This window comes from Malaclemys terrapin, chromosome 1 (genome assembly GCF_027887155.1).
Source record: "Malaclemys terrapin pileata isolate rMalTer1 chromosome 1, rMalTer1.hap1, whole genome shotgun sequence".
Lineage (NCBI taxonomy): Eukaryota > Metazoa > Chordata > Testudines > Emydidae > Malaclemys > Malaclemys terrapin.
In genome coordinates, this window is record NC_071505.1 from 114,317,581 (window position 1) to 114,333,850 (window position 16,270).

General features: G+C 39.6%; 1 protein-coding gene across 1 annotated transcript in view; it reads right to left on the reverse strand.

The window, feature by feature from the left end:
- The window catches only part of SLC15A5 (solute carrier family 15 member 5), a 65,554-nt gene extending 52,544 nt beyond the window's left edge, over positions 1-13,010 (reverse strand). Inside the window, exons 1-2 of the mRNA XM_054016296.1 lie at positions 12,635-13,010; positions 9,256-9,478 (exon numbers count right to left, since the gene is read on the reverse strand). Of these exons, the coding sequence (XP_053872271.1) occupies positions 9,256-9,478; positions 12,635-13,010 (599 nt within the window). The remainder of the gene's footprint in view (positions 1-9,255; positions 9,479-12,634) is intronic.
- Between the last annotated feature and the right edge of the window lie 3,260 nt (positions 13,011-16,270).

The following is a 16,270-nucleotide window of genomic DNA, read 5'->3' on the forward strand; positions in this document are numbered from 1 at the left end:
ACCCACAGATGGACTCTGTGTATTGAGATTGAGACACATTGAGGAAGCCTGGAGGAGCACGTATTGCTATTGCCTTGGGTTCTACCTGTCCTGCAGATAATGGACAAAGAACTTGAGTCTTTGTGCTGTCAATCTAGCATGCATCATTAGTCTTGAATTCACTTAAAATAAACAAGCAGGAGAGATGACCTTTGCTATTCTTGCTCATCTCACCCTTATTGGCTTTACAACTTTTTATCTTAAGCACGAGTGGGCAGGGCATACTATCAGTTCAGCTGGAGCTGCAAATCTGTCTACTATCACTGTCCTCTACATAAGAGAACACGTATTAAAGATAAGGTCAATGTTTTGGCTGTGAACCTTGAGGAGAGGGGAAGGGGCGGGAGGGGAGACAAAGCAGTTGCTATTAAACACCAAAGGCCCATCCGCATTGCCTCTGCTTCTTCCCTTTAAAAGGCTCCTTGTTACTCTGTTGTAATTGCCCAGAAAACTGTAGTGGCATCACTGTAAGTTACAATGTTGAGAGCATTACTGTAGTGCTTCTGACTACTCTGTCATTGGCCTAGCTAGCTAGAGCCAAGAAGAAAAGCCTTTATAATGCTGAAGACATGGAGGAGTGACAATACCCAAGTTTGTTCAACTCAAAACAAAATAATCTCTCTTGTTAGGGAAGTAGAGCATCTGACAGTGGCTTAGAAGCAGTGGGCAGGAGGGCACTTTTAAGCAGCAAGCCTAGTGTCATACAGGCAGTGGCCGAGGAAAGAATAATGACAAATCCAATTTGGATGAACTCAGTGCTGCCGAGAAGCATCTGGCAGCTGTCAGGGGGACTAGCAATACTACGTATGCCAGGAAGCAGGGACTTTCAGGCTTAAACCATCCTCCAAAGCCATCTGAAAAAGTCCCTGAAAATTTCAACTTTAATTATTTTTAGCTAGTGCTGTGTCTTTTAAACCATTTCTGCCATGAGATAGGATATCATTAGAGGGTTTTTTTTATTTAAATGTAAAGCAGTTGTTTGGGGTTTGGTGTTAACCACTTTGGAGAGAAGGTATTAAAGATTATGGAAGCATTTTGCATTGGCTTTGGCCCTCTTCTGGCAATTTTGTGTTTAAGTTTAAAATTGCACGATAGGGGCAAACAGCTCCAGATGCTGGCCAAGTTCAAGGTTTTAATCCTGGTCTCCAGAGCTCTACATGAGATCAGCCCAGGCTGTCTCACCCTACATGACTATAATGTCCATTGTGTTCCACTGGAAATGGTAGCCTAAAGAATGAAACCCATATGTGCAGAAGATGGACTTTTTTCAGCAACTGGAACTCATTCGGAGAAGAAATTAGGACCTCCATAAATCTTGGTGCACTGAAATCAAAATTTAAAGCACACTTCCTTGATCTAGCTTTCTCACAATACTGCCACCAAAATAAGTAAAGGAAAAATATCGAGTCTTTGCTGACTGGAGGGAAGAGAGAAAGAGAAATGTATCTTGATGTGCACATTTCAAAATTCCGAGAGGTGCTCATGTCATAGACCAGAAGGGACCATCATGATCATCATGTCACAGTGATGAATTGTATATAAGAACCTAGACAGACATGAGCCTATGGCTTGTTTCTGATTTTGATGCCCCACCTACTTTCCTGACATTCCATTGAATTCTTCAGAGCATCTGAGAGACCACTTTGGGGTAGAGACAGGCAGGATACTTGAGGTTCGAGCCCTGGATTCAGTAGCTAAGCAGTCTTACAGGCACCAGTGCAGCAAACTGCACTGTCGGAGACCACACATCTGCTGGGGTTGGCTGGGGGTGGGGTGTTGGGTGTTTGAAAGGCCAAACACTGTAATCACTGTTTAGCGCCCCCTCACATTTCAAACATCATTATTGTATAGCTCCCTCTCTGAGGATGACTATAATGGAGTTGTAGGGCTAGTGGTCAGGATAGTAGTGAGAGAAACAAACAAACAAAAAATCACCAGGTAAGACCTTTCACAGGCTACATAAATTATTTCTATGACAAGGCCCCAGATTCTGTGGCACTCTGATGTAGCAGACTGGAAGTTCTATGGTAGCGTCATGAACTAGCTATGAACAACCCACCAACCATGGTGATGAAGAACCATTATGCTGCCTTGGCAATGGGTGATGAGGAATCACCCCCAAACATGGAGGAGGAAAAGCTCTGTACCCCCAAGGCTGGGAGGATCATAGCTGAGAATTTGAAAATAGAAGGCAGCTTGGGTGAAAGTGACCATGAAATGATAGAGTTCACGATTCTAAGGAATGGTAGGAGGGAAAAACAGAACAATAAAGATAATAGATTTCAAGAATGCAGACTTTAACAAACTCAGGGAGTTGGTACGCAAGATCCCATGGGAAGCAAGTCTAAGGGAAAACACAGTTTGAGATTGTTGGCAAAGAGATCATTATGGACACAAGAGCAAACTATCCCACTGCATAGGAACTATAGGAAGTATGGCAAGAGACCACCCTGGCTTAACCAGGAGATCTTCAATGACCTAAAAATCAAAAAGGAGTCCTACAAAAAGTAGAAACTAGGTCAAATTACAAAGGATGAATACAAACAAACAACACAAGCATGTAGGGACAACATTAGAAAGGCCAAGACATAAAATGAGATTAAATTAGCTAGAGACATCAATGGTAACAAGAAAACATTCTACAAATCCATTAGAAGCAAGAGTAAGACCAAGGTCAGGGTAGGCCCATTATTCAGTGAGGTGTGGGAAACAATAACAGAAAATGTGGAAATGGCAGAAGTACTAAATGGGCTTGTTTCAGTTTTCACCAAAACATTTAGTAGCAATTGGATGTCTAACATAGTGAATGCCAGTGAAAATGAGGCAAACTCCGAGGCTAAAATACGGAAAGACCAAGTTAAAAATTATTTAGACAAATTAGATGTCTTCAAGTCATCAGGGCCTGATAAAATACATTTCTAGAATACTCAAGAGGCTGACTGAGAAGATATCTGAGCCATTAGTGATTATCTTTGAAAAGTCATTGAAGACGAGAGAGATTTCAGAGGACTGGAAGAGGGCAAACATAGTGCCAATCTATACAAAGGGGAATAAGGACAACCCGGTGAATTACAGACCAGTCAGCTTAACTTCAGTATCCGGAAAGATAATGGAGCAAATAATCAAGCAATCAATTTTCAAACACCTAGAAGATAATAAGGTGATAAGTAACTATCAGCATGGATTTGTCAAGAACAAATCATGTCAAACCAACCTGATAGCTTTCTTTGGCAAGGTAACAAGCCCTGTGGATGGGGGGGAAGCAGTAGATGTGGTACATCTAGATTTTAGTAAGGCTGTTGATATTGTCTCGCATGACCTTCTCATAACAAACTAGGGAATTACAGCCTAGATGGAGCTACTATAAGGTGGGTGCATAACTGGTTGGAAAGCGGTTCACCAAGAGTAGTTATCAGTGGTTCATAGTCAAACTAGAAGGGCATATCAAATGGGGTCCCACAGGGATCAGTCCTTGTTCTGTCCAATATTTTCATCAGCGATTTAGATAATGGTATAGAGAGTACATTTATAAAGTTTGTGCATGATAGCAAGCTGAGAGGGGTTGCAAGTGCTTTGGAAGATTCAAAATAAACTGGAGAAATCGTCTGAAGTAATAGGATAAAATTCAACAAGGACAAATGCAAAGTAATCCACTTAGGAAGGAACAATCAGTTGCAAACATACAAAATGGGAAATGACTGCCTAGGAAGGAGTAGTGCAGAAAGGGATCTAGGAGTTATTGTGGATTGCAAGCTAAATATGAGTCAACAGTGTAATACTATTGCAAAAAAAAAAGCAAACACCATTCTCGATATATTAGCAGGAGTGTTGCAAGCCAGACTCAATAAATAATTCTTCCAGTCTACTCCGCACTGATAAGACCTCAGCTGGAGTATTGTGTCCAGTTCTGGGTGCCATATTTCAGGAAAGATATGGACAAATTGGAGAAAGTCTAAAGGAGAGCATCAAAAATGATTAAAGGTCTAGAAAAGATGGCTATAAGAAATGATTGAAAAAAATTGGGTTTGTTTATTCTAGAAAAGAGAAGACTGAGGGGGGACATGATAACAGCTTTCAAGTATATAAAAAGTTATTACAAGGAGGAGGATGAAAAATTGTTCTTGATAACCTCTGAGGATACAACAATAAGCAATGATCTTAAATTGCAGGAAGGAAAGTTTAGGCTGGATATTAGGAAAAACTTCCTAAGTGTCAGGGTAGTTAAGCACTGGAACAAATTGCCTAGGGAGGTTGTGGAATCTCTGTTATTGGAGGTTTTTAAGAACAGGTTAGACAAACACCTGTCAGGAATGGTCTAGTTATTATGTACTCCTGCCTTGCATGCAGGGGATTAGATGACCTCTCGAGGTCCCCTCCGGTCCTACACTGCTATGATTATTAGATTGTATAAAGGAGATTTTAAATGAATTAGATCTGCACATTAATATAATTAGCTGCTTGTTTCTGATTAAATGAGAATCAGTAAAATAGTTGACATTTAAACCGTATTTAGTTTTTAGCATTAATCACTGAAAAGAATGGATTCATTCAACTCTTCAAGTTATTGTTTCAGACTACCTGCAGATTCAGGAAGACATCTTTGCATTGATTTGTACTACCAAGCCTGACCCCAGATGTACAGTATCTTCCCTTTTAACTTGTGTAAATTTAATTTTAAACATCCACTTTAACAAAATTTTTAAATCTGTTCTTCGCAACCCTGAAAACTAGAAATAAGTATGTAAATAGAAGAGAAAGCATTCCTGCTAGAGTATTTTTCTATGGCAAAGCACGGGTTCTACAGCCACCTAAAGGCCCCTGGCTCTACAAAAACACTACAAAAATGGCCATCAATACAATCAACCTGTAACCCAAGAGATCCTGCTAAGCCTTTGGGCAGAATTATGAAATGACTATGGAACTACTTCAAGGCCAACTGGGGAGGTGGGAAATCTCCACTAGCATCTTTCAAATGACTTAAATTTGCTTCCTCTATTAGTAGTTCTGCCCATACAATATGCTGGGTAAAAAGGGCTATCTGGCAGGTGGCGCTAGTCTGCCACAGCATGATTCCTGTGATTGGTGGTGGAAGGTGGGGAGGGAAAAGAACTGGCTGGAATGTCATACTGGCACTTTGCTGCTGGCCCCCGCAGTTTGTTTTCTCATTTTTAAGCAAGGCTGTAGGTCTATTGTGAAGACACCGTCCAAATATGAATAGCTTCCATGTTGTCCTATAAAGTCCACAGACATCCAGAAAAACTCTCTCTTTCTGGTGAGAACTACCCTATTCATCTCAGTTGGGTGTTAGATTAGAAGCTTTATAATTACAGTTTAAATGTCAGCATCTTAAGTATTTCACTTCAGATAATTATACCAGGAACAGCCAGATATTTTATGCTGCCTTTGAGTGGAGTAAGAATAGCCTAACCCCATTCTGCTCAGCCCTTGATCACAATACTTGCTTCTGCAACCTCTTACTCTGAAGTAGTTTGGCCATTTACTATTTGCTTTAGCATTTTTCATGCACCAGGTATTACAGGATTTCCAGGGATATTTTGGTGGTAACACATGCAGGTCAGATAAATCAGTCTTGGAGTGTTAAGCTTTAGTCCTTTAATAAAGATATTCCAGTAGACTCAGGAATCTGAACCTCAGGTTTGCTTATACTCCCTGAGATCACAGGTTCACATTCCAGCAGTGATGACTGAGGCCTTCATACTTGCCAGGTAAACAGCTTGATTTCCATTCTGAGAAATGCAAAGTTTTATTGGGAGAAAAGGGGTTGGTGGCTGCTTTTTAAAAAATGAAGTAGCACAGATTCTGCCCCAAGGTTCTGTTTAGAGGCGATGGGAAATTGACAAAATCAAAAAGTTTCACAGGAACATACCAATTATGCCAATGTTTTCAATAGGAAGTTAGCCAAATGTTTTGTTTTGACTTTTATGTATGTATTATATTCTATAGGGTCAAAGCAATGTGCTTTGGAATGTTTCATTTCATGAAAAATTTTGAGTTTTACTTTTGATCTTGAGGCTGAAATTTTGTTTCATCCTGTTTCAATTTTCTGTGGAATAGAAATTCTGTTTTTCGACCAGCTCTGTTTCTGACTCTATTTCTGACAAAGTTAGCTTGGGAGAGTCAGTGTTGCCTAATGGATACAGCACTGAACTGGGACTCAGGAGACCTGCGTTCTATTCCTGGCTCTGCCATGATATGCTGGGTGACCTTGGCTAAGTCACTCACCCACTCCATGCATCAGTTACCCCATCTGTAAAATGGAGATAATGATACTGACCTCCTTGTAAAGTGTTTTGATATCTACTGATGAAGAGTGTTATACAGAAGCTAGGCTAGCTATAGGCAATGGAGTTTGGACTAAGATACACTCAAGTACCAGATAATGGTCCATTTCCAAAACTATGCAGAAACATTTGTTTACCATACTTTTCTTCATTTGACAATGAGGCTTTGCAGAAAGGAAAGCCCTTCTGACACCCTGCAGGGAACAAAAATTCAGTGGCCATGGTAGTGAACACAGGGAGAAAGGAACAAAAAAAAGAGATAAATACAAAATAGGAGTGATGAAAATAATTGAGAGATTGAGTTGAGGCAACAAAAAAGGAAAGAAATATTAGTAGAAGGAAGAGGGAAACACCGAGCAAGATTGGTGATTCCTTCTCCAGAAGGAATAGAAGACAAGGTCAGATATAGAAGTGATCCTATACGAACCACAATTTTCCAACACCTCAATGCTCAAGGCAATTTTGTTTTACCAGCTCAGTTGTTGGTGAGAATTTAAGGACCATATTCTGTCCCTGACCTTTTTGCTCAGCTCCCATCGATAGCAATGGGAGTTCTCATGCATCAAGAAGTAGTACCAGTTTACAGCCTTAACTTATAGCCCCAGGCTTCAGACTCTCAGGACCCAGTTTTCCTCTTCTTAGTTTAACATTGGTGAAATCCATTTATTTCCATGATTTTACACCTAGTTTGTTCCAGACATTGGATTCAGCCCCTAGAAGTGTAATGCAGCCCTCACCACACACTAGTGTTAAGATCATAGTTACACAGTCCTTTGCAAGAAGTCTGATTTTTGAAAAGCTGTTAGGCCTGATTTCTGAAGTAAAGCAGGTTGGATAAGAATCTAGATTTTGCTAAAGAGCAACAGTGTGCAACTGTCTCATTAAATATATATGTATTTTAAACATTTATTCTTGTGACAAAGAATCTACCAAGAAGAGAAAATAGCGTATGATTATAAACTTATGAGGTTGTAATGAGACCAGGAAATGCGAAGAAGTAAACCCCATTTTGTTAGTTTTAAGATTACAAATCATATGGTTCCTGCCTCAGATGCCAGACAACTGTAGAAATTAGTTTTTAATCACACACACCTTTCCTGATACTTCCAAAGCCCCAAGAACTGACCCATTTGGATTCCCCCAAGGAAATATTTTATTCATTCTGTCGTTATGTCTCCTTTGTAATCAACACTGAGAAATGTCACTTTGATTAAACACAAGTCTGAATGACTAAAACCATAGTACAATAAATTCTCCAGAGCAATCTTTCAGAACAACTGATTGCTCTCCAGTCTTAATCCTCCAGAGTCTTATTTAATCAAAATGATGTTGCTAATTAAGGATTAAAACTCAGAATAGAATTAAAAAGGAGGATGTTTTTCTCTCTCCTTTGGGCAGGTCAAGGAGGCAGAATCTGTTTTAAGGAACCAAACAGTCTTTTCCACCTTTAGTAAAGCTACACTATTCGCTGAAGTTTGGATTGAATCCAAAAATCTTCAATATTAACATAACTGGGGAGAGGAAAAGGAATAGCCCTGAAAGCCATCCAGGAGCGCCGCCAACTTTTCCGCCACCCTAGGGCAGCGGAAGGTCCTGCCCCGAAATGCTGCCCCCCCACAGAGGCGGCAGAAGGTCCCGCCACCAAAATACCACGGCAGTCACCACCCCCCAAATCTCAGGGCCCTAGGCAACCTCCTAGATCGCCTAATGGGTTGCACTGGCCCTGAATCCATCCCCATACGAACAGAAATATGACCTAATAAATTCTTCATTGATTCATCAGTGAGGCATTATCAATATTCAAATGTGCTCAGTTTCAGTTCATAATAGATACACTTTGATTTATTTTTAGTAGTACCAACAATTCATGACACATGTATAGCACCTCTCAATCAAGAATTTCTGGATAATTGGCAAAAATTAAGTATCACAAAACTCCCTCTGAGGTAGGTAAATATTTGTGCATATCTAATAAAAGAATTTCTGTCCCAGGAAAATTCTAGTATTTCATCATTTTGTCCCAAATCAGAATAAAAATCTTGAACTGTTGAAATTTTGTGGAACAGTGTCCAGAAAAAAAATAATTTGTAAATGTCAAAGTGTTCCATTTCAGCTTGTTAACCAAAAGGAAACAGTTTATTTTGCATTGACAAATGTTACATGTCAATTTTTCCAATGGAAATTCTTTTTCTGTAGAAAATTGTGATTTTGATGAAGCCCCATTTTCCAATGAAAGATGTTTTTGTCTGAAATTTTCCAGCCAGCCCTGGTAACTATATAGATGTTTAAATTGAAGAACAGAAGTCAAGTGACTTACCTGAGCTCCTAAACCATCAGTCACAGCTGGAAAGAGAATCTATGAGGCCTATCTTTCTATCACCACTGCTCACATGAGGAAATCGACCACCTCTTGAAGTAAACGACAGTTCCAAATGTGATGTTTTGATTTTTTTATTTTAGTGCTGGTACTTGTGTGTGTTCAAGGAACTTTGCCACCTCTATGGAGTCTACTCAACCTAGATCAAAGGATTGAGACCCAGCAAGTAACTTCACCACATCCCTGACAGGCCTTTAAGTACCATAGTGTAAGAACTCAGATAGAATAACAACTTGCTTATTAATTCTGTGTCAAGTTGGGCAAGTCACTTGACTCTGATTCACCCTGGGTGAAAGTCCCTGGCCTGTGCTATGCAGGAAGACAGACTAGATGATCAGGGTGGTTCCTTCTGGCCTTAAGATTTATGAATCTATGTTCCTGGAAGGAAATTTAGGTAGTCCTTTTGAAAATTAATTGTTACAGCTAAAAATGAGATTTTCTATATAAATTCATTTAAAAAAATTGAGATGCACTTGAGTTTTTAATTAAGCTCCTTCATCTCACACAGTTGTTCTATTGCAATATTAAGAAACTCACCAATTGAAAAAAGAAAGAAGTTCCTTTGGTTCAAAATCCTCAAGGTTGTATGCACTCAGTGGACAAACTATAGCTCTTATGCCTCCTGATCCAAAGCAGGCTGTTAATAGCCCAAAGTAGAAGAGTATTTTCTGCTCCTTTTTGGCTAGCGGGTGAAAGATATAGTGTCTGTCTATATAAAAATCTTCAAAGGGGAAGGCAACAACAGGTAGTAGGGCTGTACCTACAATGGGGAAGAAAATGGACATATGTAACTGGTTAAAATGATGAAGCATTGAATCCAGTATTTATTTTCTAGATTAACAGCTATATTGGAATTATAGTCTCTAAATTAGTTAAAAAAAAATATCTACACACGCAATGGGAGAGAAAATTATTCATTCCTTTAGAGAGACATGCGGGTACAACTACAAGTCCAGAACTTTTCTGAATACTACTATTAGGCAAGAATATTGACTACATATGGCAGAAGTACCTGAACTTCACTGCTTTCAGGGCTGGGCTGGGACCAGAGGGCTGCAGTTATGTGGCCAGGACCGGCTCCAGGTTTTTTGCTGCCCCAAGCAAAAAAAACAAAACAAAACAACCGGAGAGCCACCGCCGAAGCAAAAAAAAAAAAAAAAAAATCTACACAAAAAACCCTGGAATGCCGCCCCTTGAAAAGTGCTGCCCCAAGCACATGCTTGGAATGCTGGTGCCTAGAGCTGGCCCTGTATGTGGCATAGAAGTTCTCTTTACAAATAAAAAAACATGACCATAATTTGCGCTACTCTTATCTATCTAGATGGATTAATAGAAATTGCTTGCTTGAACTCAAAAGCTGTAGTTTATCACTATAGCTAGATGAACAATATTCATCAGATAATTTGGCAAACGTTATGATGTATTCTCAGATATGCTATTTGATTATTTTTACTTATTTTATCAGTTTTACTCTTCCCTTTGCAGCTTCAGAAAAAGTTAGCCCCAGAACACATTTTAGGACTCTGTAGTTGAGATTTGGCACCTCCAATCTACAGCGTTGTTTCTATAAGCAAAGTGATGCTCCCATATTTGATGAGCCTTTTAAGTGTATTTTGAGTGAAATTCAAATACATCATATACATAATATTTGCACACGTCTGCTTCAAGCATGGCAACAGGAGACCAGGATTGTGATACTAAACATCAAAATCTGAAACCCCGGCCCCAGGATGATGGATTAAGCAAAATTTTGTAATAAGCTCCCACAATAAAAAGTCATATCCCATGCATTGTACGTATGCTAACAAGTCTAGTATCAAATCATCATCCCTAATATTTTATATTTATTTTCCAAGAAACTTTCCCTTGCTATAGTGACATTTGTTCCTCTTTGGAAAATGCTTTGTGCTACCTCTGACAGTTGTCAATGGACGGTTAAGTGGTCTGATGCAGTGTATTCAGTATACAGTTCAACAATTTATCCTTTGTTTTATCATTAAAGTCAATTTGTCCCACTTTGATGTCTTTTCTTTTTTTTTTTTTTTTGGTAATCTAGAATCAAAGGGCAAGGGGATTCAAAACAGGAAGTTTATGGAGTAAGGAAGAGGATACAAAGGAAGTCATTTTCTGAGGTAGTTCATACAGTGCCTTGGCAATCTAGACAAAACGGCCCCCTTCTTCCTCCTTTCCACTGACCCACTTGATCCTCTGTGTCATTTTTTTCTTTTAAATTCTTGCGACGATTTCACTTCAGTCATCCACAGCAGGTGTTTTTATAGCTGATGCACACAACACAGAATTATTTCCTGCTGCGGCAGCACTCTAAAGGAGGCTCTAGAGTTTCCAGTGCAAAGCTTTCTGAAACATGACCTCAGGGCACCTGCTGCACACAACTGAATTCAAACTCACACTTCTGGATGAAGGTCAAGAGGACAGAAATGTTGCCTTGAGAGAAGACTAATTCAGAAATTATCTCAATTACTCCAATGCTATTCTGATGCCTATCTAAATAACAACTTATTTGCCTGCATGCAAACAAACTCTTGGGATGAGTAAATGTGAATAAGCTTGTGTGTCAGCTATACATCAAGTGGCAATGCAATTGATATCTATTTTAGTATAGCGTTATGAAAATCTGGGTGAATTTCCAATGTTTATGTTAATGGAGCAGCAATAACTTGTTCTGCCCTCATCTTCTGCCTGTGCTGTTCACTTAAAAGTTAGTGATTTTATGAAGTTAATTCTAGTAGTTGTGCCGTTTAAAGGACAGGCTGCAGCATCAGAGATCAACTGTCTAGTTGTACCTGCCTGATCTGAGTAGCAATCTTAAGGTCCCTGTTTCACCTCAACTCTGTCCTAGAGACAAAAGATAATTCAGTTTTTAGATCAGCTCAACTCAGGCTGAGAAAGCAATCATCAGCTTTGACATTTACTAAGTTCCAGATGACAGTTATACAAAGTCAGCAGAGACTTGCAAACTCAGTTTGTCTAGGAAGGGGAGTGGCTCCACCCTCTATATCACCCAATCTCCTTGACAACCCATACTAATAGCTGTGCATATCTAAAGTTTCATACTGTCCTCCATTCCAGCCACTATGTGGAAGATCATTAGGAGGTGTCCATACATTACACATCTGTATATTGAGGGGACTTCAAATGTACAGAAAATCATGGGTCAGTAAAATTCACACATGTAAGTTACCTGGAAAAATATTTTAAGAAGTGTATCCTGAACTTTGTATACAAGATTTTAGCCCATTGGGTGGGAGAAGGAGTCAGATAGTGCTAATATGAGTCAGGCCCTAAAGGTAAGCATCAAAATGTGGCTTCCGAGTTCGAAGTTTGTCTATGCAACGTATAGGTCTTATTAACAACCATGTAGCTTTTAAATACAGCAGAACCCCATAAATTTGCACCAATTGGAGAAATGCATTGCAAATTATGGACTTTAACAAGTGGTTATATCACTGAATTTCCAGAAGTGAGTAGTGACTGTGGGTGCCCAACCTGATACCTTAAAGGGACTCAGTTTCAGAAAATGCTGAGTGCCTGCTTTCTGAAAAGTTAAGCCACTTTATAGCATCACAGTTTAGGCTCTCAGACTGCAGCATCCAAAATCTCTAGTCACCTTTGAAAATGTAGACCTTATTTTACAAACATTATTTAGTATTGTTCAAAATAATGCTTTGTTAAGGTATATTAGCAAATCTACTCCAGTACATTTTGTGAAAGAAAAGTTAAGTCCTTAGCTATTAAAGAACTTTGGTAAGGCCACAAGGTTGGAGACAATTATTGGATTTGCATATAAGTAAGGAATAGTATGTTTCTATAGTACTTTTTAAAAAATTGACTTATTAGAGCAGAATTGCATACAAAAAGCACATTGTAGATGAAATAATCATGGCATAGCACCTACCTAGAAAGTGGAGAAATATGCAGATATACACCAGCTTGATCCTCCCCACCAGATGTTCAGCAAACCAGCCCATAAACACAGGTGATAACATGGAGGCACCTACAAAGCACATGTTTATGATGGCTGCCTGGTAGTTGGGATAGCCAAGTTTGATAGTGCAAAAGAGAATCATGTTGCAGACAATGCCAAAGAAAGTAAACCTCTCACACAGTTCCATCAACAGCAGGCAAATGGCCACCTGAAGTTTCTTCTGAGACTTGAACCCAGATGAGTCTCCATCATGCTTGCCTTTCCTGGAGAATTTTCTTTTCTCCCTCTCAGCAGTGTGGTTCAGAAGTTGTTTTTCTTGTAAGTCTCTAAGGTCTGTAACAGGCATACTTTGCTGTGCTGAGCAAGACTAAATTGAGTGGGTTAGGTTGTATGTACACTTCTGTTACCCTCCACTGTAATTAACAAACTGGTAAGACCCTTGCTTTGAATTCCACACCTTACTACCACAATTCCTCAGGGTACTTATCACTTTAGTGCTGTTACATTCAAGATCAAGGAGCATGAGGGACACCAGTATTTAAACTTCTCTGAGTGCACAAAGTTGTTGAATCCAATCTGTTTATTTAATTAGTTTGTCTGGTTATGAACAACCCCCCCCCATAATATTACCCATTAAATTATGTGAATCAAATACAATATGTGCCAAATTGTATCTGCATGTTACAGATAAAGGTTAAATACTGAGAAAGGCTAAATTGTTTCAGTTGAATTCAAGTACTAGATCAAGAAAATAATTTGGGGCTAATATTCTGATACCTTAATTAAGCAACAAGTGAGAAACTGCAAGCAAAGAGATAACGATAGAAAGAATGCATGTTTTTAGGTGAACAATATCTTATCATTATTACATTTCTTGTTATTTTTGGTTGAAATTCAGATAAGAAAGTTAATTAGAAAAGTAAGAAATGCTAGTACATTTAAGTACAATAAGCAGGTTTTACAAGAAAGTAATTCCAGTATATTAATGAAGAGAAAAAGCAATAAGAGAGAACCCAAAACCAGCACGGCTTCTTTAGCCTGACCTTGTACCGCAGCTATAACATGTCATAGGGAATCAGAGTCAGAAAGACTTTGGATTTTGGGTATTAATTAGAATCTATATAGTCAACTTAAAGAGAAATTGGGAAGGTTCTACAAGTTTACAATGTCCCCACTGGGCAAGCCACTAAAAAGTTTACAAAAAACTTGTCCAACCCCCTAGACATGATTCTCCACTACTGTGCATAGCCTTTTATACCTGTCCCAAATGGTAGTGGTCTGCACCCACTTTGCACAGGTGTAAATGACTACACAGGGTGAAAGGCAATGGTGAATCAGACCCATTGTTTCTAAATAGAACTATCAAGTCCTCACTTTGCAAGTTGTTGGAACAGAAATTCTTTTTTGGTTTCATCTAACTATATAGATACTTATATGCACACATGCTCCCTACCCTTTAGCAGCTGTTGTACCTACCTATTATTAAGTAATAGAGATGCAAGATAGTATATAAATGACATGGATAGGCCTAAGTCAGAATCCCAGATCCAAAATTCACTGAATTTACGGCAGTAACCTTTACACCTGATACCAAATGTATTTCTGTAATGGCCCATAAATACCAAATCCAGAAGCCCTGAAACACACATCCAAGCATCAGTTGAGCCCCTTTCTCAACCAGTTCTTTTTAAATTCAAACAGGGTTCTAAAGCCAAAACTTGGCTAGCGGTATCACAGAGTTTGCTTAGTTCTGGGTAGGGCTGTGGGGGATGAAGGAACTTTGTATCATACCAGTATCTATGTCTGCCACCTTCTCTAAAAGGGACTAGGATGAGTTTCATTCATTTTTGATGGCTGGAGAAAAGCAAGCTACAGAGATCACCTGCAGCCCCATCTGGTTTCTCTTTCATAGTTTAACAAACCTGGTCCCAAACCAGGGAAGAAGCCACAGGGAAGAAGAAAGTACTATGACCAGAATGCACGCCTATTCCATTTGGGGGAGCACCTCTTACCTAGCTGCTGGTGCATTAGGGTGCCCTTTCTTTATTCTATTGGAAGATATAACTAAAGTATAAAACCAGATTGAAAACACTATAGTAAATACACTCTGCTTCCTACACACATTTTAATAGGGAATATTCCCTGTTCCACTGTTGATTTTTGTCTTTAAAGGATTTTTATTTGGGGTGGGGCACCTGTTTCTCACAGGTGTTGCTGATTGAGAGCAAATGAGATCATGGGAAGAGGGGTAGCGCTAGAAGGCTTGCCAATTGGGGTAGATGACAACAATTCCTTATTTGATGTTAGTTTGCCTGATTTTGGGGTCAGGCAGGGAGAATAACTGACTGGTTGGTTAACCCCCATAAAAACCTCAAGGTAGACTGAAACCGGTGTGTGGGAGTGAGCTTTTATTGATATGATTGTTTTAGAAATGGTTCTGGCTCTGTGAGAAGTTAGCTGAAATGTTTGATACTCTGAGTATATATATCTTTTAAGAATGGTGGTGTGCTTTGCTAATGAGAGCCCAGGGAACATGTGTTCTATACCTAGCTCTGCAGCTGACCTGCTGTATGGTCTTGATGAAACCCTTTAGTCAATCTGCTCACTGGTTTTACCCCTTAATATAGTACTTAGAATGCTTAATGCAAAGTGATTGAGGAAAGGTGGCGATAGACCTAATAATATATTTAGGGTTACACCAGTATTGAAGCAGGTGAGATTTTTAGGTAGAAACCAACAACAGCAGCTCAGGACTGAAGTGGATTCAAAAAGAAGTTCTGCCTCTGACAAATCCCCTTTGCCCCCAGCAAAAGGCTTTGGGTCAGATTGACAAAGGGACCACTAGCTTAGGGGATATGCTATTCAATTGAAGCTGTTCCACTTTAATTAACTCACTATTAATTGGGCCATGGAGACTGAGACAGTGGTGAGGATACTCACCTGAGAGTTAGTAGATTGCTGTTCCAATCTGGTATCTTCAGCAGGCAGAATAGGGACTTGAAACTGAGGGTTTCCTACAGCCCAGGTGAGCACCCTAATCACTGGGCTACTACCTCCTCTGTCTTGACTGTTTTATGTGGCCTCTGAGCACACCTACTGTATCAGGTCCTGCACACAACTCAGGAAGAGAAGTGCCTATCTTCCCACCGTTTGTAAATTACACTGGGGCTTATATGTGAGATGAACATGTGGACTTCTAGAGGGAGGCAGTAATGCGCATGCCCCCAGCCAGAAACATAGGCACTGAGGGAACTTTTACTGCACAAACTTACTCACTGAGTGAGTTGAAGCCCCTGCAGGGTTAGATGGCAGCTGAGTGGGAGTTTTTTGGATCGCAATGATGTGTAAGTTTGGGGCTTAGGTGCCTAAGTACCTTTGTGGATCTGGATCTTGAAATCCTTGAAAGCATCTTCTTTAAAGGGATAGCTCTGTGAAGATAGGACAACTGGTTCTTCCAGTGGAGTTTGCTATAAAAGTACTTGTTCTTTCCAGAGCTCCTAGTGGTCATGGTTGGTGTAACAGAGGGCTGACTGTCTGTACAAGTTATATTTTGGCAGGCCATCTGTCAAGTGAATAGACCAGCACCAGAAAGGAAATCTCTTGGTT